The 25350-nt window shown below is 41.5% G+C and overlaps 1 protein-coding gene across 2 annotated transcripts; it reads right to left on the minus strand.

Moving 5' to 3' along the window:
- Positions 1-2367: 2367 nt before the first annotated feature.
- scinlb (scinderin like b) lies at positions 2368-17845 on the minus strand. 2 transcript variants are annotated; one of them, XM_083680149.1, is made up of 17 exons: positions 17771-17845; positions 12998-13185; positions 11791-11945; positions 9455-9616; positions 8612-8761; positions 8146-8235; positions 7721-7853; positions 7477-7565; positions 6899-7114; positions 6354-6487; positions 5970-6060; positions 5105-5275; positions 4630-4804; positions 4255-4370; positions 4055-4132; positions 3822-3882; positions 2368-3168 (listed from the first exon to the last, which is right to left on the minus strand). In XM_083680149.1, exons 2-17 carry the CDS (start codon positions 13176-13178, stop codon positions 3008-3010), a joined length of 2163 nt encoding a protein of 720 aa, XP_083536275.1. In that variant the 5' UTR covers positions 13179-13185; positions 17771-17845; the 3' UTR covers positions 2368-3007. The 2 variants fall into 2 exon arrangements, with proteins under 2 accessions (XP_083536275.1, XP_083536274.1); XM_083680148.1 differs by having other exon boundaries at positions 17757-17845.
- Between the last annotated feature and the right edge of the window lie 7505 nt (positions 17846-25350).

Below are 25350 nucleotides of genomic sequence, written 5' to 3' on the forward strand. Positions count from 1 at the left end.
ATGCGCCCTAAAAAATTCTAGTCTAAAAATTGTACTCTTACATTTTAATTTAGCGCATTGGATACAAGTAGAAGCATGATGTGAGTGGTTGTATTTTGGCAACGGCATGCATTCTGGTGCAGGCCAGGCACTGTGTGTTCCCTTTTTATTTACTTAGTCCGCAAAAATACATACATACAGTTCAAGTCGGAAGTTTACATACACTTAGGTTGACGTCATTAAAACTATTTTTTTAACCACTCCACAGATTTCATGTTAACAAACTATAGTTTTGGCAAGTCGGTTAGGACATCTACTTTGTGCATAACACAAGTAATTTTTTCAACAATTGTTTACAGACAGATTATTTCACTTATAATTCACTATATCACAATTCCAGTGGATTAGAAGTTTACATACACTAAGTTGACTGTGCCTTTAAACAGCTTGGAAAATTCCAGAAAATGATGTCATGGCTTTAGAAGCTTCTGGTAGGCTAATTGACATTACTTTGGCGCAAAAAGTGTAAATCAATCCCAGTACAACAGCAAAGGACCTTGTGAAGATGCTGGAGGAAACAGGTACAAAAGTATCTATATCTACAGTAAAACGAGTCCTATATCGACATAACCTGAAAGGCCACTCAGCAAGGAAGAAGACACTGCTCCAAAACCGCCATAAAAAAGCCAGACTACAGTTTGCTATTGCACATGGGGACAAAGATCTTCCTTTTTGGAGAAATGTCCTCTGGTCGGATGAAACAAAAATTGAACTGTTTGGCCATAATGACCATCGTTATGTTTGGAGGAAACGGGGAGGCTTGTAAGCCGAAGAACGCCATCCCAACCGTGAAGCACAGAGGTGGCAGAAGTTTTGTCAGGAGGAATGGGCCAAAATTCCACCAAGCTTGTGGAAGGCTACCCAAAACTTTTGACCCAAGTTAAACAATTTAAAGGCAATTCTCCCAAATACTAACTACAGTCATGGCCAAAAAATATTGGCACCCCTGGACTTCTTTCAGATAATGCACCACTAATCTCAGAAAATTGTTGCAATTCCAAATGCTTTGGTATTCACGTGTTTATTTATTTTGTTTGCATTAGAACAACACAAAAAAGCTGAGAAAAAAAGCCAAATCTGATCTGACACCCTCAACTTAATATTTGGTAGCACACCCATTGGAAAAAATAACTGAAATCAATCGCTTCCTGTAACCATGAATGAATTTCTTACACTTCTCTACTGGAATTTTGGACCACTGTTCCCACCGGATGCTTTGACTGTGTTCATGCCATCATGAAATTTGAAGACTAGAATTTTGGAGAGCCCAGTGTCAGAAAGCTGGGTCTCCGTCAGAGGTCATGAGTCTTCCAGCAGGACAATGACTCAAAGCATACTTCAAAAAGTACCCAGAAAGAACAGTGGTCCAAATAAATAATTTTCTCTACTACTATTCTGACACTATTCTTTCACATTCTTAAAATAAAGTAGTGATCCTAACTGACCTAAGACAGGGAATGTTTACTAGTATTAAATGGAATTGTGAAAAATTTAGTTTAAATGTATTTGGCTAAGGTGTATGTAAACTTCCAACTTCAACTGTACATACACACAGACACACACACAGTCAAATAAATGCAGATAAATTGTAGGCCTACACCTAAAACAAATTGCAAGAATGCTAAGCATTCTGATTTGGAGAGGTCAATAGGTCTTCATGTCATTCTCTCAGGATGATTTTGATTTTGATATGCTGAGGATTAATACAATTATGCTTAGGCCTACTTTCTGTCATGATATATGTGTCTGACGCCAATTCTGATGAAGGTACTGGGCCGAAACGTTGGTTCATATGCTATTGGGAGTAACAGAGTGTGCAACTCTGTCTTTGATCATTGAAAAAACAGTAAACACTGCCATTATCGGTTTTATTTTACTGAAAGAGATGCAGCAGGTGTTTATCTATTGCCTCTGTTGCTATGTGAAACATGTCTCCATTTCTCTGAGTCCCTGCTTTATTACTTCTGAAAAATGGAGATGGAAAGCTGTCTTTTCCATCTCCCAGGAGGGGTGTCTGACAAGGAGTTTGATTCAGGGCACATATCAGTTAAGCTGTATAGACCCAAAGGATAAGGGAAGGCAAAGGTAAAGGAAAACACCTATAGCCTTGAGAGAGTCCATGGTTATTGATAAGAATAAAGAAGAAAATAAAGATATCATCTTCTCAAAGAAAACGTCAAATTTATTTGATGAAACTGAGGTGTATCGTTTTATCTTGTATCTTTTTTACCCCCCCAACAATTAAGTGTGTATCGAAACTGCAAGTATAACTGTCCCTGTCCATTTTCACCCCCAACTCTAGTAAATAAATGTCCACAAAAAACTCCATCCTTTGAAAATACTGGGAATTTATTTAAAAGCCATTTAATTCAAGCATTTCAGTCTTTTCATAAAATAATGTACTGTATATGTATGTACATATACTGTATGTATATTAAAATGCTCTAACATATGCTTTCCTGTAAAAATACAACATGCATCAAAAGAGTCTAGTGGCATACACCATACAGTATATCAAATAACATCACAAACAATAAAATGGTTCATGGTGTGAGTCTTGGAGCCATGATGGCCTTTTTCCATATACTGTAGACATGCTACTACAAGCAGAGGACAGAATAGAACTACTGCAGCCAGGGTACATCTCAACAGTCAATGGCTTCCTTTCCTTGTCTACTTTCCTTAATTAAAACGTATTTGGAGTTACATGGAAGCAACATGACAGACGGCCATCAGGAGTTTTCACCTGACCAATCCTTTCGCATCACTGTAGATTAAGGAAATAAGCAGAAGAAACCTCTTTAGACTGTTGAGAAGCTTCCCTTATTAAGTGCAATGCACCAGACTGTTACATAGGAGAAGAAAAAGAAACTGGTACAAGAAGTGATATTGGCAGTCTCACAATAGAGGGACAGTAGTAGGAGGGGCAATAGTATAGGTTGGGGCAAGCGCTTGTGGGGCTTGGCATTCAGAAACGAGCACGGATTCGCTCGAGGGGATCTGTCTCCCACATCTTAGGGTCCCATGCCTGGAACCAGCCAGTGAAAGTGGGAGGCTCTGCCCCTTGTTTGATGGTTGCGATGGGCAGCCCTCTGCGTCCAGATGGGTCAGAGTCCACATAGTCTTTTGCTGGACAGAGATAAAGGAATGGAGAAATAAAGATGGATGGAGGGACAGAGAGAGAAAAAGAGTAAACATAATTTTCTTACACTGACAAACAAATCCATGTCCCAATTTGAAGGGAGGAATACAATACTGTTACACTGTGTGATAAAATGAGCTCTTAAAGACTACAGAAAGTGCTATAAGCATAGCTTAAACCAGTGTCTTCATTCAACTGAGTTCTCTTGCCACTTGAGCAGAGGATTTACAATGAGTGTCTGAGGGAGAAAACAGCCATTAGAGAAAGAAAAGGCCCGCACACGGTATATCAATTCTCCCCAGTGCTTGAATTCTGCACCAAACAAAACAACGTTTCAACTTCAAGCAATCTTCATCAACGTTTCGACTTCAAACAGTCTTTGTATTTTTTACCTAGTACCGGTTATGAAAGCTCTTTTGGGATGTGCATATTACCTCTACCCTTCACAGAAAACAACTATTACACATATAAAGGTTCTCCTTTAGATAGATAGGAGCTGAAAAGAGTCATGTGATATTATGATATCATGTTATATTTGTATTAAAAGAACACAACTCAGAGATAAATACATTGTACATTCAGGGAACCTTTAGTAGGGTGGAAAAGTACTGAGGCGGTTGTTATTGTAAATTTTGCATACCTATTTTGGGTGACCCAGTCCTCTCCTCCTCATTAGCTTCAGTGCCGATCCAGAGGAAGATCTGGGGGGGGGGAGGGGGCATGCTGTTAGATCATAGACTTTCAGATGGCTTTTGTGGAGAAGTATGTAATGAGAGAGCAGAACATGACTAGTGGGAAGTGTCACTTAATAATGTGGGAAATGATTATGATGATGAAGATGATGATAATGATAATGGAAGGACCCTGACTCACCTGGTCCCAGGTGTCCAGCAGCATGACATCATCCGTTGCCAGGTCGGACTGGTTGAAGTCTCCAGGTACCTCCTCCACCTGAGAAGATAAAGAGTCAAATTACATCACTCTCTTTATTGCTCCTGGTAGGAAGAAACCATGAGAGGAACCACTCTCTCTAATCTCTCTTTTTTATACAGACATTCTCTCGCTTCACTTACGCTAAGTCGCCCGGTCTTGTTGGAACAGCCAAACAGGCGTGGAGGTTGGACCATGTTCTGCAGACTCTTGGAGGTCTGGTACTCCTTCTTTCCTCCCAGGGCAGACCAGAACCCAACTGTAAGGGGGAAGTACAGCAGAGATCCAGTCTTTTCATATATTTTGCCTAGCTCAATGATCCATTGTGTTATTTCACTAGTCTAAAATGGCCTCTTCTCCTTTCCTTCATCCACACTGTGGACAGGTGAAAACAAAATATCCCCTTACTTACGCCATGCGTTCCACTTTCCTGTTTCTACAGTTCAGTGCAACTAATAGAGGACATGAGTAGAGGTGACCACATTAAACTTTTGAGATGCACCCTACTAGAAACTCACCTGGCTCCTTGCCCTCTGACACATCGCTGGCACTGCCACCCAGGAAGCCCACTACATGCTTGGCAGCAGCCATTTCCTCCTCACTAGCACCCACACCCCTCCATACAAAAATGGCAGAAGGAGATTTGAGCACAAACACGTCGTTGGTATTCAGATAGGACGCAGAGGGCTCCACCTGTGACGAAGAGAGGATGGAAGTTCTTCAGAGTGGCCAAGTGAAGATTAAACCTTAGGGTTTTTCATGCATTACTCTTAGCTTCCCTTCATAGGGCCTAAGCCTTGATCCTCCACGCATACTACTGGAAGGGGAGATACGGTAGATACAGAATCTCCCATTCCAATCTCCCATTCCCATTTCCCTCCAGTTGAACAATGCGGTCTTACACACTCTTTCAACATTATGTGCAGATAAACACACACACACACACACACACACACACACACATACACACACACACTCTCTCTGTGGACTCACCTCTACAGCCCGTGTATTACGGGTGGAGCTTTGTCGGATGTGGAAGAGGCGTGTGCTGCCGATGAGGGTCTGACCACCCTTACGGGATGTTCCCCCACTGTGGACCATCATGGGCTTCCCCTGGAACAGGCTCATCAGATGAGGGGGCTCCTGGCCCTGGGTCACTCGCACCTGTGGCGGGCCAAATGAGAACATTGACACCTGGATAAGCAATGTTGTCGGGAGCCCAGTCTCAAGCACAGGCTCATTCTGATGTCTGGTTTCATTCCATAAGGCAAAGATCTGATTCTAGAAAATACATCCCTCTTCCCCATCTTGAGGTAATCAATGGAAAAGTGAAAGCACGGTTTCCATCAGGGGAGGCTGGAGGATTTCTGATTTCTGTCTCCACCAGCCTCCCCTGGTTTCCACCCTACTGCTTTCACTAATCCCACAATCTCAAAGTAAGGAGGGAAGGAAGGATATATGTTCTATATTCAAATGCAAAAATGTTGCAAGTCTACAATGTTTGACCATAGGAATAGAAGTAAATAAATGTTGACTAACTCTCACAGATAGCACAACACAACTGAGACTGCCCTCTGCTGGTCAGTATCAACTTTCTATATCATTCCTTGTAATTGAGAGTCTATAAAGTCAGACGGCAAAATGAGGTTCAATAAAATGACCTAATTTGATATAGATACTTTAAAGACGGAATATGTACAATATGAAAAGATCCAGTCATTGAATTCATGAACAAAAATAAATGACATGATAACGGTAACCTTCTGTCTATTATCTTCCAGCACTCTGTCCAGTTACTGTTGGAAACCATGAGGCTGTTGAAGAAGTTGAGAGGATCTGGAGATGACATGAGACCAACCTGAACTGGGGCTCCTCCCATAGAGTCATCCAGCTTTACTGTCATGAAGGCAGAGCCAGCCAGCTCATCCTGGGTGCACTTCAGCCCCTGCCTGAGACAGAGAGAGAGAGAGAGAGAGAGAGAGAGAGAGAGAGAGAGAGAGAGAGAGAACAACTGTAACAGTGCTATATTTATCTGTTGTGTTGTTCAGATCTGAGAGATAAAATTGAATACGGGTACTGGGAGTCCATTATGCCATGGCCATCAGGTGCAGATGATTGGTTGTAAATGATGTCGTGCATATTGACACTCAGTGTAGATGGTGTCACTTAGGTTGACCAGGTGTATATGAGGTCATGTATACAGCCTAGTTGTGAATGAGGTCATATGATAGATATGTTATACCAGGTGTAGATGATGTGCTGCTCCCTGCCCCCCAGTCTGTAGCTGTAGAGGATAAGGTAACAGTCTCCACCATAGAACTGCCCATAGGAGGAGGGATCCACAGGTACCTTGTCACCATCCTCAACACGCCAGATCTGAAACCACAAAGTTTACGTCATGTTACGTCTTATACAATGCAAGGCAAACATATATTTGAAGTGCTCTTGCTGAACACATCAATAAATACTGGGGGAAAGGATACTTTTTTGAAAAGGAACAAACTTGCTGCAAACACACACTGTGAAATGGAACCTTCACAAAGTTTGAATTACCTGTACATACATACACACTGACTATTGGTGTTGCCTTAAGGAAGTGGGCAGGACCAATATATTCAATGCTTATGGGGTTGGCCTGATTTGTTATGAAAATCCCCAGCACCCCTGGGACACCCCTGTAATCTGGACCCTGGTTATAATCAAAGAACAAACTAAATTGCTAAAACATTCTGTGAAATGAGACCTGCAGAGTTTTTACGTATGTATTTATGTATTTTAGGTTTTTACCTGGACTTTCCCTTGCCCGTCATCCACCATGCCATGCTGTGCAGCCATGGCCTTGTTGGAGTGGAGTGAGGAGGCGTCAAAGGGCACCTGCTCCACCTTGGCGATCCGCCCGATGCTGTAGGCCTTACTGGGGCCTGTGGTCTGGTCCTTATCCTTCCAGTCACTGAAGAACTGCTTGAACAGAGTGGTCTCACCTCCTGCTGGCAGCACCTGGATCTGTAGGGGCATGAGGAGAGGTAGCACAACAGTCTTGTTTCAGCTACTGTAGAACTGACTGGGATTCATTTAAATATGACATGGTAACTATTGGTAACTGCAGTATCAAATGGTGCTTAACAAAACATAACAAACCACAATGGTGTCTTAACAAACCAGCAAAAAACAAAGGGTAATTACTAGTTATAAGTTAATAATATGTAATCACTGTTTCAAGATTGGATTTCTAAGAAAAAACAGGTACATCGTAGACTGCAAAATAAAATGTACCTATGTGTACCTACCTACATATTTGTACTAATGCCTTCTATATCAATGGTAAATAGTCTGCAAGCTAGATGTTTTGTTGCCCTTCAGTGTACCTGTGTCTTATTGGAGTAGCCCTTCTCTTTGATGAATTGCTGGGCTGCAGACATGGCTGCCTTACGCTCTGACATGTTGGCCTTTGGTCCTGTAATGGGGTCAGAAAAGAATGCTTGGCTTATATACGTATACAGTACTGAAGTTCTTGTTTTCACATATTACATTCAAGCATATTTTATATTATCACATTTTTCAATGTCTAGCTCCCTTTGTTTGACAATAATCATTAATCACAAAGAGCACCTTTCCATACGAACACGTTCCTGTCCACTCCGTTATCCAGGATGTAGCATTCCTCAGGAGAGAGCATGACCTGTTTGAATGGGCTGGACTGGGCCACCACAGATGACTTCATAGAACCTGAGGCATCGGAGATCTACAAAACATTGGGTTCAGATATCAATAGCATATAAAGTACATATAACACATCAAGGATCTACAGTACAATGTACATTAATCAGCTGGAAAGAACATAAGACAAATTGCAACGATGTGCTATGCATATACATATGCATGTATTGGATTTCCCTGTAGATGTTATTTGTAGTCTTTTTTTTTGTATTATCATAAGCTGTAAAAAAAATTCTCCATAAACTCAATACATTTGGCTAACGTCTAAATGTGATACTATGATCTGATACTGAACAGCACTGGTACGGTAACAGTACCATGTAGAGAGCGCCCTTCTTCCTGTTGGAGGTGTCGACCTTTTCATCGTCTGGGGTGCCAGGGGGGATGCTGGGTTTGGGACCCAGAGCCTAGGGGGAGGACACAAAATGGAGGATTAGCTGCCTATTAGACAGGAAAAGAGCAGCCCTGTTCCAGGACCTACAGTATAAACATGCATGACTCTCTTCCTCACTTTTTCTATCACATTGTCTTCATCTTACCCTCTCTTTTTCTCTTGCTCTCATTAGGCTTCAAGCTATGGCACAGGATTTGGCTTAGAAGTGAAACAGAGCAAAAAAACGCTTTTGTGCTCATTCATTACCACAGTGAGGGGTAATGCCCAGGAAATGCACCAATGTAAGGCTCATTATTTCTACACTCATGTGTGCGTGCACAAGTCTGTGCTTGCATGAGTCTGTGTGTGCGTATGTGTGTGTCACTGTTTTTTCAATGAACCACCCTCACCTCTGTCAGTGCCTGTGGCTCAGCCCCGTCCTCCACCATGTGCAGTTTGGCCCTGCCGTTCCTCTCGTTGTCCCTGATATCAATGGCCACCTGAGAGGCCTTGAGCCTCTCAAAGCGGTTACACTCACTACCACACCACTGGTAGATATCCTAAAGTAGAGGTTGGACAGAGAGAAAAAGAGTGCAATAAAGGTTTAGGTTTCCACTGTCACGTAGTTGTACACAGATCATTGTCTATTCTATTCTATTTGATGCAGATCTTTGTCTATTCTATTTGGCATGAACGGCTGCCACTAGAACTGGCTAACTCGTCTTAGTTGATGATGTAACTGACTGCAGCAGCAGAATTAATTCTGAAGTGTGCAGTAATATTGTGTCTGCTCGAGAACAAGCAAATGCCTACAGAGCTTCATCATACTGTAAGACAATGACCCCAAACATACTGCCATAGCAACTAGGGAATTTTTCAGGGCCACAGAGTGGTCAAGTCAATCTTCAGATTTAAATCCATTTGAACGGGCATTTAATTTCCTGAAGATAAGATTTGAGGCAAAATGACCTAAAAACAAACAACTGAAGATGGCTGCAGTACAGGCCAGGCAGAGCATCACCAGCATGGGGTCAATGGGTCACACATGTGACCAAATAATTAACACAAGCGCTTAATTTCGACATCATATTAATCTGTCCCAATACTAGGGTTGTGGGTTTGATTTCCACTAGGACCATATGTACAAAAAGTGTATGCACTCACTGTACAGTAAGTCTGTAAGTATGAATGTCTTTTGGATAAATGGTCTGCTAAATGGCATACATTATCGATTGAAGTTTGCTTTGACTGACCTTGCCCAGGTCCACAATGAAGCAGTCTCCCTGGTTGAAGCTGGCCCAGGATAGGCCCACCTCTGTGGCCCGGATGGCTCGACGCCCTTTGATGTGCAGCAGGCGCTTCACACTCATGTCATTGGTCACAACATGCTGGAAGCCCGAAGCTACGCCCCCTTGCTGTGATTTGAGGAGTCATACAGTATGAGGTCACAAGGTCAAGTTGAGGAAATCAGACATTTGTAGAGTGGTATGAAATTCTTATATAGACTGTTATAGAAAGAAATGCAATACAGAGAACTGATATGATCTCTTATTCTTCAAGACAGAGAATCATGTCTGTTTTGCACAATAGATTTCTACCTGAAAGTTTGGTCGCATTGAGCCCTCCGAGGTAAGCCACCAAACAAAAGTAAGTAGTTATGAAAGATGGTTGAAAGAAAAACATTAAAGGGGCTTTTACGGTGGAAGGGGAATATAGTATGAAGTAACACATGCATTGGGAGGTAATAAACTACTGTATCAACTAATCTACTGGAATGTGAATTGTGGAATATGGTGGAATATGGATAGTGATGAAACAAGATTGCCAAAACTGACCCGGATTACAGTTTATTAGGCATTTATGCCATCCAGAACTACAATTTGAGGCAACTAATTTATCCATTGGTTTCTGGAACTTTGTTGCCATGTAGCAGGGCTATTTATGAAAATCTCAAAATAAGAACCAGATTCACTCTGTCCAACTCAGTTTCTCTTGAGAAGGACAGCAGGCTTCCCATGGCAGCAGTGTTTATTTGAATGGAAAGAATGTTTCCTGACTGCAGGGTAAAGAGAGCTACACAGAGATAATGAGCTAGCTTGGCCTCTCTTTCTAGAGGACACTGTGAACAACTCTTAAATAGAAGGAAGACTAGTTTCCACAGACCAACATTAAATAGTAAACAGAGCCACAAGTTAATTGCCTCAATTTAAACCAAGGTTTGAGGGTTTTATGGAAACGTAAAACAGATGGTGTATGGAACGAGTGGGTGTAATAAGGCTCTCAAACCCTGTGGCTGTAGTATTTCTGTGAGTTTGTGCTAGTTCAGTAACATGCTAGTTCAGGTGGTGTCAAAGATATGGCCCAAAATTTGTTTTGGAAGGATCAGCTTTGAAATGGGAAGATAGCGATTCAGTTCGATCAGAAAGCATTGCTTAATGTCATTGTTTTTTTATTAAATGTTTTAATCCCTACCACCCCCTGCCCTGATTGGAGGACATGGGGGGGAAAAAAACATCCTACTTACAGCTATATTTATTGTACAGCTTTTTTGTATACATATATATAGAAATATAGTACATATCTGTCTATAGTTTCTTATTTTTTCTTGTAATGGACTCATAAGTACATTGGTTAATTCATTATGAATTCAATTTTTTCAAAAAAAATTAAAAAAATTCGTCTACCCACAGACAAACAACGAAATGAAAAATAGGCATTTGTCTGAGTTTGGTTAGGCTACCGTAATATTGAATATAGTAATAATACGATGGCCGGTGCACACAACAAATATTTTTTTCCAGTTGCATTTGGTCCAGTGCAGCCCGGAACCAAATCAAGTTTGACACACCTGTGCTTGTTGGTTGCAGCCGGATGTAAATATTGGCAAAGGGAATGTCCCTGAACTTCAGACACATTTACTTAAAAAGCTAAAGGGACTTTGCGAATGATTAAACTGATTGGTGGAAACTGGAATTTCTTTCTGCCAGGCCTGTCTTTATGTGCAGGTTCAGATGGCTGATTGAGAAAATTGTGGGAGTAGATCTTTCCACCTGTCTTTCTTCTCTGCTCATCCAATGCCTGAATACTGACTGATCAAATAAGTACAGTGCCTATAAAAAGTCTACACCCACTTTCAAAATGTTCACATTTTGTTGTCCCAGACAATGGAATGGAAATACCCCACAGCAAGGGGGTGTAGACTTTTGCAAACAGGTCTTCTTTGTTTTTTATTTTTAATAAATTATTGGAATTTTTTGGTCTGTTTCTTTCACTTTTAAAATGTCCAATAGGCTGTGTAGATCAGTGGGGGAAAATCCTAATTTGAATGTATTTCAATTTCAGGCTCTGTCGTAACAAAATATGAACATTTTGAAAGGGTGTAGACTTTCTATTGGCACTGTATGACACGTTGCTTTCATACCGCCTAGTGCACGGCTCTAACCCATACTTATCTGATGCATGTTAGATCATCTTCTTACAAACTAACCATCACTTATCACCACTGAATTATTAATGACCCAAAATTGGAGATAAGTGCTTTTATACGACCCCATACCCCATATTGTTCTTCCTATTGTGAGTGGCTGACCTTGTACTTGATGCCTGACTTGAAGTAGCCCAGGAAGGTGATGGACTCATTGTTCTGGGCCTCCCTGAATTGCACCGGCCCTCCACCCAGGAAATCATCCAGCTGGGTAGAAAAGATTGCCGCAGCACCACTCTCGTCCTGAGAACACTCATTCCCTGGAGAAAATAGAGGAGAACCAGAGAATTCATCCAAAGGCATTATGTATCACCTAAAGTAGCATTATGCATCACCTAACCTTGTCCCCAGGCTATTGTGCACACACAAACCTGTCCTTAGTGGGAGTGAATTTACTGAAAAAAGTATTTGTTATTGTTTGATTTCATTGAATCACATGGCTGCAAGGCATAGCTCCGAATCAGAAACGTGTAGTGTGCAAGCACTGGGGGGGGAAGTGCTGTGGGTGATGATTGATGCGAAGTAAAGCCAATTGCTAGGCACCATCCGTTTTCAACACTCTGTCTATTGTCTTAATGAAAGCCAAGTTTGGCGCATTGGTCCACCAGACCTTTCACGCATTTGGGAGGAAGTGTCTGGGAACAAGACTATGCATCACCTAAAGATAGTCCTTCTTGACTATTACTGTTTAGTATCATCTTTCCAATTGATGGGTGGAGTTTGGCCCTGGCTGACTTAAAAGATATACTGTAGTATATGCTTCTATTTTCCGCATCTCACCAATTGACATTGTGTTGAACCTTTCTGATCTCATCTCTTTATGTTATACCTTCCACATGGACCTGAGAATTTTCAACGCATGCATTTACTTTGTCATTCTAAGCGAATGAAATGAAATATCTCTCAAAGATCTACAATGTATCAAGTACAAAGAAGGAAAGAAAAGCTCATCAATCCATTCTTAGAATTCCCCTGCACTCTTGTCTCAGAAATTATGAACCAATGAACCTGTCCTTCTGTTGCTCTGCAGTCTGCTCTGGCCTCAAGGCTCCAACATGGGGATGAAACACGGTTAACAGTGGCCGGGGTGGAGACCTTTTTAGCATTGATCCCTCTCACATCATAGTGGAATGTAAGAGGACTTTAGATCTCTTAAGACTATCACCACAGCAGTGAACTGAGGCCTCTGTGGGTTTGTAATGAGTCATGATTACCCAGCACTGGTATGCCATATGTGTGCGAGCACGCATAGAGACTCTCTACTTTAACCTCATAGTAATTTTGTTTAAAATCCAAACTTTTGGAGTCTTACCCATCCACATATGAATGTAGTAGGATGGTGCGGAGGTGGTGTAGAGGAGGAGGTAGGCATCTCCTGTAAAGAAGTTGCCATGAAGGGCCTTGGGGACAGGCTTCAGGTCCATGTTCTCAATGCGCCACACCTGCAGTCCTGGCTCCTTCCCCGCACTCACAAACTCCTTATGGGACACCATGACGGCTCTGAGAGAGAGAGAGGAGGGGGGGGAGAGCGAGAGAGAGAGAGAAACAGAAGAAGAGATAGTAGTTTGTGTGAGTGAAAGAGAGAAAAACAATTGTGCCAGAAATGATGTTTGGGGAAGTTATGTTGACATGAGTGTCATCCCCTATCTGAACTGGACCTCAGATAGGGTTTGTTGCTCTAGAATACAGTAGCCAAAGACTAACCACTCAGGTTATAAATACTTGTGTTATCTTGTCCAGGGGCCATCAGTATATGGGAAGCAATTGTATCTCTCACTCTCATGCAGTACATACCAAAAGCATTAAAATAGTGTGCTATTTAAACATCAGCAACTTCCTGTCAAAGTAGTGGTTTATGGCCCTATAGTTCTCAGTTCTAAGAGAGTGTGAGTGAAGACAATAGATAGATAGATAAATAGATAGATAGGTACTTTATTGATCCCTGAGGGGAAATTAAGGCGTTACAGCAGCTCACATCACAAACAACAACAACAAAATAAAGTGACAATAGAAAATAGAATAAAAAATAAAATAAAATAGACATCTGAAAATTATAAACAATAAGAACAGTCCAGTATGATTTAACATCCCCTAGCCTGACTCTGATCACCCGGATCGAGCCAGCCGGAGGAATGACAAGAAATGAGACAATTGGACATTGTTATAACAATGAATGCATTTTTAAAAGGGCAATCTTGTTGTGGGCTTACTTTGAAAAAGTGCACTTGCCTTGCCTCCAAAGCCAATTTAATTGAATTGCATTAAAGAACAGAAGAGAGCAGGTGGGGAAATAGGATTACAGAAATCTATTTCACACCTCAGTTTTCTTAACAGGATTTCTTAACAGAAAAGCCACACCAAGCTCAGCTATTTTAACACAGATACATTTCCTAAGTATAATGGTGGTGCAAGGTGCAACCGCTTACTCATATACTTAATGGATGGGGAAATGTCTTGCCTACTGTATGTCTTGTCTTGTCTTGCCCTGCGTGTGTGTGTGTGTGTGTGTGTGTGTGTGTGTGTGTGTGTGCGTGTGTGTGTGTGCGTGTGTGCGAGAGATAACACAAGAAAAGAGATAACACAGACTATTTATTATGTGCCCCTCCAGAACCAGGATTTGGTACCACAGTGTTTGTTTGTGATAACACTGATATCCTGGTATGCAGAGTCACTAAGTTTGGACACACCTTCTCATTCAATGGTTTTTCTTTATTTTAATTACATTCAAAGTTCTTGAAATTTTCCGGATTGACTAACCTTCATGTCTTGAAGTAATGATGGACTGTCGTTTCTCTTTACTTAGTTGAGTGGTTCTTGCCATAATATGGATTAGAACAGTAGCCGAATAGGGCTATTCACTGTATAGAACTGTGTACCAACCAACCTCTGCACAACACAGCTGATGGTCTCAAACACATTAAGAAGGCAAGAAATTCCACAAATTAACTCTTGACAAGGCACACCTGTTAATTGAAAACCATTCCAGGTGACTACCTCGTGAATCTGATTGAGAGAATGCCAGAAGTGTGCAAAGCTGTCATCAAACACTTTTTTGTTTACTACATAATTCCATATGTGTTCTTTTATCATTTTGATGTCTTCAGTATTAATCTACAATGTAGAAAATAATAAAAAATAAAGAAAAACCATTGAATGAGAAGGTGTGTCCAAACTTTTGACTGGTACTGTATGTGTGTGTATATATATATATATAGAGAGAGAGAGAGAGAGAGAGAGAGAGAGAGAGAGAGAGAGAGAGAGAGAGAGAGAGAGAGAGAGAGAGAGAGAGAGAGAGAGAGAGAGAGAGAGAGAGAGAGAGAGAGAGAGAGATCAAATAGGTCTCAGCAGAATATGAAACCCTATTTGTAATGGTGCCTACAATCACATCAACAAGTTTATGGTAAGATTATGGATAAGAGAGATTCATGAACACATTAGCCCACAAACGTTATTGGGCTTCAGTGCCAGTGACCTAATCTAATTTGGCTGCCTCTCTAGTTCTGCCCTATTGAGCCACATGATACACTGCCATGAGACTGCAATGTGTACCTCATTTTTGTGTCCAAAGATTATTTCATATAAAAATGTAAAGGCAATGACTATAAGAGTTAAAGATAATAGAAATTGCCTATCAAGAGATGTTTACGTGTTTTTTTTGTAAAATACATCAATAAATACATCTTATCTAATTATGCATACCATCTATCCTGAAATGTTGATGCTGAAGGATACATTTGTCTTTCTAGGTGCCACTACTTTTGCTAAAGAGAGGGTCAAACTGTTCAAGGCGAGTGAATGCAGAACCACTAGTTAGGCAAGAGTCTTGTGCAAGGTTTCATAGCCTACATTGCAGTACCATATTCATATCATATCGTTCTTGTGTTAGCTACCAAGACGAAAACAGGATGGCCAGACAACCCAAATATGCTTTATTTAATGTCTTTAATGTGTAATGGTTTGCAATGTGTAAGTGTTTTAAAATGTTGTTTTATGGTGACAAGCCATGATTTAATTTGGAAGTGTTTTTGGAATTAATTTAGTCATAGACTCGCCTCAGATTATTCATGTGCATCTAATACTGACGTTGAAATAAAAATAAAATACTGAAATAAATAAGTTGTTCTCCCCCTGACTTAATGTGTATAGAATGTGAATGTGTGTAGAGTGGCTTTGGAAAGTATTCGGACCCATTCACTTTTTCCACATTTTGTTGTGTTATAGACTCAATTTAAAATGGATAAAAAAAAAAAAAAAATTGCCATCAGTCCAAACACAATAACGCGAAAACACAGGAATGTTTGCAAATGTATACAAATTTAAATACAGAAATACCTCATTTACATATGTATTCAGACCCTTTGCTATGACACTCTTAAAATGTGCTCATATGCTAAAATATCTGAGTGCAAGGATAACAGTTCATGTGATTTCGGAATGCATATCTTTAGTTTTTATAGGGTTTCTGGTTTGCATAGGAATCAATTACACACTGTGTGGATTAGGCTGTCACTACCAACTCAGCAAATTTTATAATTTTCTCTTGACCCTGAGTCCCCAGTCCCTGCCGGTGTTGAACATACCCATAACATGATGCAGCTACCACTATTCTTCACATGTGGGATGGTGGGGAAAACTGCATTGCATGTGCTGGATTTGCACTTAATGCTTTGTAGTAAAACTAAAAAACTAAAACTTTCATGCCACTTTCTTTGCTGTATCACTTGAATTGTTGCAAACACAATCATGGATGTGAGAGAAATTATTTTCAATTAAGGGATTATTTTTGGCCACTTGGTTATAGACCAATTTTGTAGAGTGACTGAGATGATGTTGTCCCATCGACTGCACATTTTCCTCTCAGCCATTCAACTTCATTTTTGTAAGTCTCCCCAGGCCTCAGGGTAACATTCCTGAGCAGTTTTGTTCCTTTCCATTTGCTCAGTTTGTAATGACAACCTGATCCACACAGTGTGTAATTGATTTTGATGCAAATTAGAGACCCTATAGAATCAAAAGATATTATCTCCAAAATCACATGAACTATTATCCTTGCATTAAGGTGGACTCAATTAAATTTATTGAGTGACTTGTTGGCAACATTTTAGCATTTGCATTTCAAAGGGTCTGAACACTTATGTAAATGAGGTATTACTGTATTTCAATTTTAATACATTTCCAGAGTAGAACCTATTTGTGCCTGCATACCTATGAATATCTAATCAACTGGGCTTACAAAACATTTAAGAAATGTAATTATAAAAAATACTGATCTCTCAAATCAATCTACTATTATTTCAATCAACATGTAAACACCCTTGGTATGATGCAAATGCTAGATAAGATAGTTACAGTAGGCTAACTGGTTATTGGAAATAGGTTTTTAGTTCGACGCCATTACAAAAGGTAAGAAACAAAGGCAATTATTGTGCGTGAAAAATAGTGAATAGCTATATCTGATTCAGTAACACAGCCTGTCTAAGTATACACAATAAAACGCACGGGCGCAAAACACACACACACACACACACACACACACACACACACACACACACACACACACACACACACACACACAATCATATCATAAAATGATATGAGTGAACATATCTAATACACTTTGGACTTGGATATGTTACGTAACATATCCAAGTGTACATTGCACACAAAAAACTATCACGGCCGCTTGCTGGAGAAAGTCTTGGCTAACAAAAAGTAATCCATGGAATCAGCACATCTACCCTTTTTAGGTTTGACTTTCTTGATTTAGCGGATATAAAAGGGCATTCGTTTGGCCAACTGCATTATAAGGAATTAGTAGAAGAGATATACTTCAGAAGATTTCCTTACTTAACGATGCTGTCTTGCACTCACATCTGGAAATGAAACCAACTAACAGAATCCACCTTGGGACCATGAATTACGCACGATAATTTCAAAACGTTCAAGACAACTATCCAGGAAAAAAAAAGTAACGGACCATTGTAATAAAAGCCATTAAAACAACGAATGAAAGTCCATATGATAAAGTAACGTTATATGAATAGACAGAGAAAATAATGCATGATTCATACCAAAAGTAACTCACGGGTTGACAAACAGGATCGGAGAGTTTATGGTCGTCGAGCAGAAGCAGATGTGGTTGCGATTTTGCTTTTCTCTGAGCGCCTTCTTGTTCGTTTGGTAGTGGGAGTGTTCAGTCAGTCTATGATCTTTCAATGTAGGACAGTATTGATTGGTCGATTGTAGAACCCCCCTCCCTCCCAAACTAAAATTGCTCTGTGTATGATCTCTACTGGTGAAAAAAACAGTAATGGTAATAATAACGTAACAGTTTTAAAAGGCAAGCTAATCAACAGAGGCATAACCCACAAGTTTTGTATCATTCTGATCAGCACTGTGACTTGGAGCTATTTACAGCCAGTAGAAACACTGCAGACTAAAACATAACGAATACTATTATATTGATAAACGGTATAACTAACCCACATCGTCATCATGAGCTACTTCCTGGTGTGGTGCAAGGAATGTAATAAGATGTCTTATTACATTTATTGGTCTGGTGTTTAGACAGAGTATATAAAACAATCTGTTTGAGTGTCTCTAAGTCCTGAAGACAGTATTAAACACGGCAGAAAAAGTTGGTTGCTCTGCACAATACCCAGATAATGCTCTGCACAATACCCTATTCAGTCCATTAAACAAACACACAGCACAAGTAATCATTTCCCTTAACTCAAATCCATATGTACAGTGCATTCAGAACGTATTCAGACCCCTTCACTTTTTCCATATTTTGTTATGTTACAGCCTTATTCTAAAATGGATTCAATTAATTTTTTTCCTCATCATTCTACACACAATACCCCATAATGACAGATCCTTTACTCAGCACTTTGTTGAAGCACCTTTGGCTGCGATTACAGCCTCAAGGCGCTACAAGCTTGGCACACCTGTATTTGGGGAGTTTGTCCCATTCTTCTCTGCAGATCCTCTCAAGCTCTGTCAGGTTGGATGGGGAGTGTCAGTGCGCAGCTATTTTTAGTTCTCTACAGACATGTTCGATCGAGTTCAAGTCCGGGCTCTGGCTGGGCCACTCAAGGACATCCAAAGACTTGTCTCCAGTCTGAGGTCCTGAGCGCTCTGGAGCAGGTTTTCATCAAGGATCTCTGTATCTTTGCTCTGTTCATCTTTCCTTCAATCCTGACTAGTCTCCCAGTCCCTGCCGCTGAAAAACATTCCCACAGCATGATGCTGCCACCACCATGCTTCACCGTAGGGATGGTATTGGCCAGTTGGAGAGCGGTGCCTGGTTTCCTCCAGACGTGACGGTTGTCCTTCTGGAAGGTTCTCCCATCTCCACAGAGGAACTCTGGACCTCTGTCAGAGTGACCATTGGGTTCTTGTTCACCTCCCTGACGATAACCCTTCTCGCCCTATTGCTCAGTTTGGCCAGGCGGACAGTTCTAGGAAGAGTCTTGGTGGTTCCAAACTTTTTCCATTTAAGAATGATGGAGGCTACTGTGTTCTTGGGGACCTTCAATATTGCAGAAATGTTTTTGTACCCTTCCCCAGATCTGTGCCTCGACACAATCATGTCAAGGAGGTCTACAGACAATTCCTTCGACCTCATGGCCTGGTTTTTGCTCTGACATGCATTGTTAACTGTGGAACCTTATATAGACAGGTGTGTGCCGTTCCAAATCATGTCCAATCAATTGAATTTACCACAGGTGGACTCCAATTAAGTCGTAGAAACATCTCAAGGATGATCAATGGAAACAGGATGCACCTGAGCTCAATTTCGAGTGTCATAGCAAAGGGTCTGAATACTTATGTAAATGTGATATCAGTTTTTTATTTTTAATAAATTAGCAAACATCTCTAAAAACCTGTTTTCACTTTGTCATTATGGGGTATTGTGTGTGGATTGATGAGGGGAAAAAAAATGAATTTAATCAATTTGAGAATAAGACTAACATAACAAAATGTGGAAAAAGTGAAGGGTTCTGAATACTTTCCGAATGCACTGTATAAGTGCATATAACTGTATACAGTTCAAACACACTGACTCTCTTGCGGTAAATACATGTTGAGACTGAGACTGCATTTTACATGAAATTTTTTACATTTAGCAGACACTTTTATCCAAAGTGACTTAGTACATTTGTACATTTGTTTAAAGTAAGTGAATCATCTATACATCAGTCATCATAAGAACAAATCTGTGCTAGGACCAGGTGCCCTTGGCAGTCACAATGCTAGAAGAAGGAAGGATTACTTTTATTTTTCCATTATTTTTAAAAAATTGTATTATTAACAGTAGAGGAACAGGGACAGGCAAGATGTAGCCTGAAGAGATGGGTCTTCATACAGCGGAAGATAGGTAGTGACTCTGCAGTCCTGACAGCAGTGGGAAGCTCATTCTACCACCGGGCGCCCAGACAGTGAAAAGCTGTGACTGAACAGCTCGCCCACTGCATCCTTGTAGAGGCGGCGGTGCCAGGCGGCCAGCCGAGTGGAAGAGCGGAGTGATCGGACAGAGGTTTGGGGGCTGACCATTGCTTGGAAGTAGGGAAGGGTTGTTCCCTTTACCGCCTGGTAGGTGAGCACCAGGGTCTTGAATCTGATGCGAGCTGCTACCGGGAGCCAGTGAAGGACGCAGGGGAGGGGGGTGACATGGGAGAATTTGGGGAGCAGCATTCTAGATGAGCTGCAGAGGTCTGATGGCAGAGGCGGGGAGCCCGGCCAAGAGTGCATTGCAGTAGTCAAGGAGAGAGATCACAATTGCCTGGACCAAGAGTGGTGCTGCTTCTCTTGTGAGGAATGGACGTATCCTTCGGATGTTGTAGAGGAAGAATCTACAGGAGCACACTGGCGTGTGATGTTTGCCACACAGGATAAGTGGTTGTCAAGGACCACCCCAAGATTCTTGGCTGTCTGGGAGGAGGTCACAGTGGAGTTCTCAACTGTGATGGAGAAGTCTTGGAGAGGGCAGGCTTTCCCAGGGAGGAAGAGCAGCTCAGTCTTGTTAAGGTTGAGCTTGAGGTGGTGGGCTGACATCCAAGCAGAAATGTCTGCAAGACACGCAGAGACATGTGTCGACATCTGTGAGTCAGAGGGGGGGAAAGAGAGAAAGAGTTGAGAGTCATCAGCGTAGCAGTGGTAGGAGAAACCATGTGAGGACATTACAGAGCCAAGAGATCTGGTATAAAGGGAGAACAGTAAGGGTCCTAGGATGGAGCTCTGAGGGACCCCAGTGGTGAGGGCACGTGAAGAGGACAGCAACCCTCTCCACGTCACCTGGTAGGATGCAAACCAGGAGAGTGCAGAGCCAGAGATTCCCAGTTCTGAGAGGGTGGAGAGAAGGATCTGGTGGTTTACTGTCTCAAATGCAGCGGACAGGTCCAGAAGAATGAGAACAGAGGAGAGGGAGGAAGCTTAAGCAGAGTGGAGGGTCTCCGTGACAGCAAGGAGAGCAGTCTCAGTAGAGTGCCCAGCCTTAAAGCCAGATTGGTGAGGGTCAATGAGGTTGTTCTGAAGGAGAATGTGAGACAGTTGGTTAGAGACAGCACGTTCAAAAGTTTTAGATAAGAAGGAGAGAAGGGATACCGTTCTGTAGTTATGGACAGCAGACAGGTCAATAGTTGGTTTCTTGAAAAGAGGCTTGACTCTGTCTTAAAGACCGCTGGGACAGATCCTGTTGATAGAGAGGAATTGATTATGGTGGTAAGAAACGGAAGGAGGTCTTTGGAAATGTATTGGAGAAAGTGTGAGGGGATAAACCAGAGACTGAGGGTAGCGGGTTGAGGAGTGAGGAAAATGTGGAGAACAGTTTCCTTGGATCAGAGGCAGAGGCTTGAATTTCGGAATGGTAGTAAGAAGTTTTAGCAGCTGATGCAGAGGAGGTGTGGTTGAGGAGAGGAGAGAGAAGGTTTTAGGTCATCAGGGAGACCGGTTTTACTCCATTTCCTCTCAGCTGCCCGGAGCCTTATTCTACAAGCTTGCAGGGTTTCAGACAGGATGAGGAAAGAGTGGACAGGAGGGTGAAGGAGGCTGCATCAGTAGATAGAAGGGAGAAGGATTCAACAGGGGGCAGGGAAGATAAGACATAGGAAGAGAGAGAGGTGAGGGAGAGTGTACGCAGGTTGCGATGAGTGGATATAGTACGGGTAGAATCTGACTGGGAGGGGGTGAATTTGAGGGGAAGGGAGAATGATACAAAATGATGGTCAGAAACTGGAAGAGGGGTAACAGTAAGGTTGGAGGTATGGGAGGATCTGGTGAAGACAAGGTCGAGCTGATTTCCCGCCTTATGAGTCGGAGGAGAGTGGGAAAGGGTAAGGCCGAACGAGGAGAGTAGGTTAAGAAGGCCAGAGTGAAATTTCTCTGACTGGATGTTGAAGTCACCCAGTAGTGTAAGCGGTGTGCCATCCTCAGGGAAGAAGCTGAGAAGGGCATCCATCTCTTCCAAGAAGTCACCAAGCTGACCTGGGGGACGATAGATAACAACAATGTGAAGTTTGACAGAGAAGGTGATAGAAACAACATGGAGGATTTGACAGGAGAAGGACATTATATGACCACTTAGGTGAGCTGTGTAGCTGTGTTTTCTGGTGTAATCCATGTCTCTGTAAGAGCCAGGAAGTGGAGGGACATGAAGCGGGCATAAGCCGAGATAGCCTGTGCTTTCCGTGCATGTAGCGCTAAATACACTCAAGAGTAGCGAAAACAAATACTTAGTAGTCTGGCCCTTCTCTCAGGCCTTCCTCGAAGGACTCCCGCAGATAGACTCCCTCGTCTTTGTGTCAGGCGTCTTCGTGTTAAAAAGCTGTTGCAGAAGCTGTCGCTCTTAGACAGTCAGGATAGAAATACAGATTCTGTAATTGCTGATATTCCCTATGATCATATGAGGAGTGAGTAATGTGAAGAAAATGTTCCCTGTCCTGGTAAAGACTGGACTACACTTAAGTCCTATAAATGTAGCGCATGTTGTTATGGATAAGAACATGTACACAACCCACAGGAGAAAACCTATAGAAGGCATGTGGCACTAAAACACATGCAATAGGGGTGTTTGGTTTCAGTGGCACGAAACATTCCATTCAAATTCTCCGGTGCCAACATCCAAAGGAGCTAAAGGCGTCATTGTTAGAGGATGACTCACCAATTCAGCTCCAAATTCAATTTAGTTTTAATTTCTAAGAACTGAGTTCACTTCTGTTAAGTTCCCTCATGATCTATATATTAATTAAGTCCATCTCCCTCCTCTAAAGTTTAAAATGGGCTAGCTGATAAGAGGGCCTAAAAGTGCAGGGAAGTCAACATCTGCAGTTACTGATAAGGGATGCACTTCTCCCTTGTAGACTAATAGCGGAAGCTTGATAACTAAAATGTGCAAATCAATAAAATGCGGAACAGAACAATCCCATTTCACTTACTGATTGACGGTATAGATAAACTCAATTAAATAAATGGACGTTTGCGTTTATCCCCAGCACATAAATATGGTTAACATGTGACCACAACTCAAAACATGGAAGACTCAAGACATGGAGAGTTTGGATCCTCAAATATGCAGCCAGCTGTCCTGTCACAGTAGTCCATAACCATAGCTGGGCAGTGAAAACTTTGATGCCTTACGGGAAAGTGATGTCACCGCAGGACTGCAGGGCAGCAGTCTGCCTGACCGGAATTCAGTTTGACAGAACAATGCCACCTCCTTGCCATGGATTTACATTAGGATTAGGCTACCATTTAGCTAACATACACTGTCTGCCAATATATACTCCGACTGCTTTACAGTATAACACATTACTGAACAAACAGACAAAATTGGCTCTGCAGGCAATTTACTGTTATGTTGTAATCACTATATCTCACTAGTTTCAAGTATGGGTAATTCAATATGAAAATGATATGCTCTCAAATCCAAACATGGAATCTGTTGTCATATCCTTAACTTCCCTGATAACCTTAAACCTACAATTAAATGCTGAGCTGTATAGGATTTAGGCAGTTGCTAGTTGCTATTCTTTTGTCTCTGACAACAGCTACTGCAAAGACAACACTTGTCTCAGGCAGGGTAGAAAACCCATGAGCAAACCAATGAAACCCTTTTAAATGTCACAGAAACTGTTGCCAGGATGCAGTTTCAACCTTTTTATTTTAAAGGTCAAATTAACAAGGAATGTGTTTGAAGACCACAGAGCTGCAGTGAGGAGATTGGAGGACTGAGGGGGTGATAACAATGACCTCTACAATCCACCTCTTGGAGTTCAGAGCATTCAATCAGAGTATTCCACAGACATTGTATGGACGTTGGGGGGGGGGACATTGTGAGAGCCTCTATTGTGCAAAGGCTGTGATAACATTTTCAGACAGACTGAGGCTTGACCATACTCTTAGCTGTCAGATATAGTTAGCTTGGTCCTGGACTCATATCCATAGAAAGCTGTACAGTTAGGATGGTGCCATCTTTTATGGCTTAAGTGCAGTATTTGTTACTGTCAAATACCCTAAAAGATAATATTTAAATAATAATTCCTGATGTCAAAGAACTGCAGAGTGTGCTTGAACCATAATAACTTCTTCTAAAACACCATAGCAATGTCCAAGCCTGTATGGTTGTAGACCTGTATAAGTGGGCAATTACAATAAGAAGGATTGGCAGGGATATTTGGCTCTGTATTGTTAATAATAAAGCATATATGAGGTTTTTTCTTAATTAACAATATGTGCAAAGAACAATGTAATAACAACTAGACAAAATATACATTGCATAGCTTCAAATAAAAACAACAGTGCTAACAAGAGTAGATGTTCTAGTCAGTGGGTGCCATGTGGTGAGCTAGCATGAAAACCACTCTACTCTCTTACTTCTACCTAAAATTACCCCGGGCCTTGTACTAACCACACCACCTGTGCAGGTGCTTATTCAAGCTATTCAACAGACATCGAAACAAAGGCACATTCTCTTTTACAATGTATTGTTACATTCATTTGAATAAACTAAACTACACAAAGGACAACCACAGTAAAATAATTCAGATAGTGGGAAGCTACGAAGACATTCAGGTTTATGATGGGTTTAAGAGACGAGACATACTGTACCAGAAAGTCAGAACAAAAAAAAGGTGGGGGGTATAAACAGGGAAGTGAAGAGTGGGAGGTTCCTCTGCAGCAGAATACTGAAACAAGAATGACTGGTTCACTAATATACTAGTATAGACTAGGCACACAAAGTTCCCTAATATAGGCTTCTGCATGCATCTGGATGACATACTAACATGACCACATCCTCTTCACATCACGCAAACGAAATAATCACTGCAGTATGAATACACATGTAGACAGCTTTGGTTTTTCAGCACACAATTTCCTTCACCAAAAAGAACAGTTCAGCTGCTTATTGAGAAGAGGTTATAGTTTATTTCTTTTCCCCCACAACTCGAACCCCTTCAGGACTGCTGGAACAGGCTGGTGGTCGGAGGGTTATGTAAAACACACACAGGCACACACAGTAAGTTTATTACTCAGTATACAGGCAACCCTAAGCAGGCCTGTCTGCCTTTTCCAGACTGCTTTGTACGACACTTGCGTTCTGTGTTTGTGTAATATGTTTAACATAATTCCTGGTCATGCCATTAATGTTATCATCTGCAATTA

Source organism: Argentina silus (assembly GCF_951799395.1).
Source record: "Argentina silus genome assembly, chromosome: 1".
Lineage (NCBI taxonomy): Eukaryota > Metazoa > Chordata > Actinopteri > Argentiniformes > Argentinidae > Argentina > Argentina silus.

Coding starts and splice junctions, on each gene's coding strand:
- scinlb (XM_083680149.1), bottom strand. CDS start 13,178: ATGGTGTCCCATAAGGAGTTTGTGAGTGCGGGGAAGGAGCCAGGACTG. Junction 9,617..11,790: donor AGTCAGGCATCAAGTACAAG/GTCAGCCACTCA, acceptor CTCAAATCACAG/CAAGGGGGCGTAGCTTCGGG. Junction 3,169..3,821: donor GACTGGGTCACCCAAAATAG/GTATGCAAAATT, acceptor ATCTCTGTCCAG/CAAAAGACTATGTGGACTCT.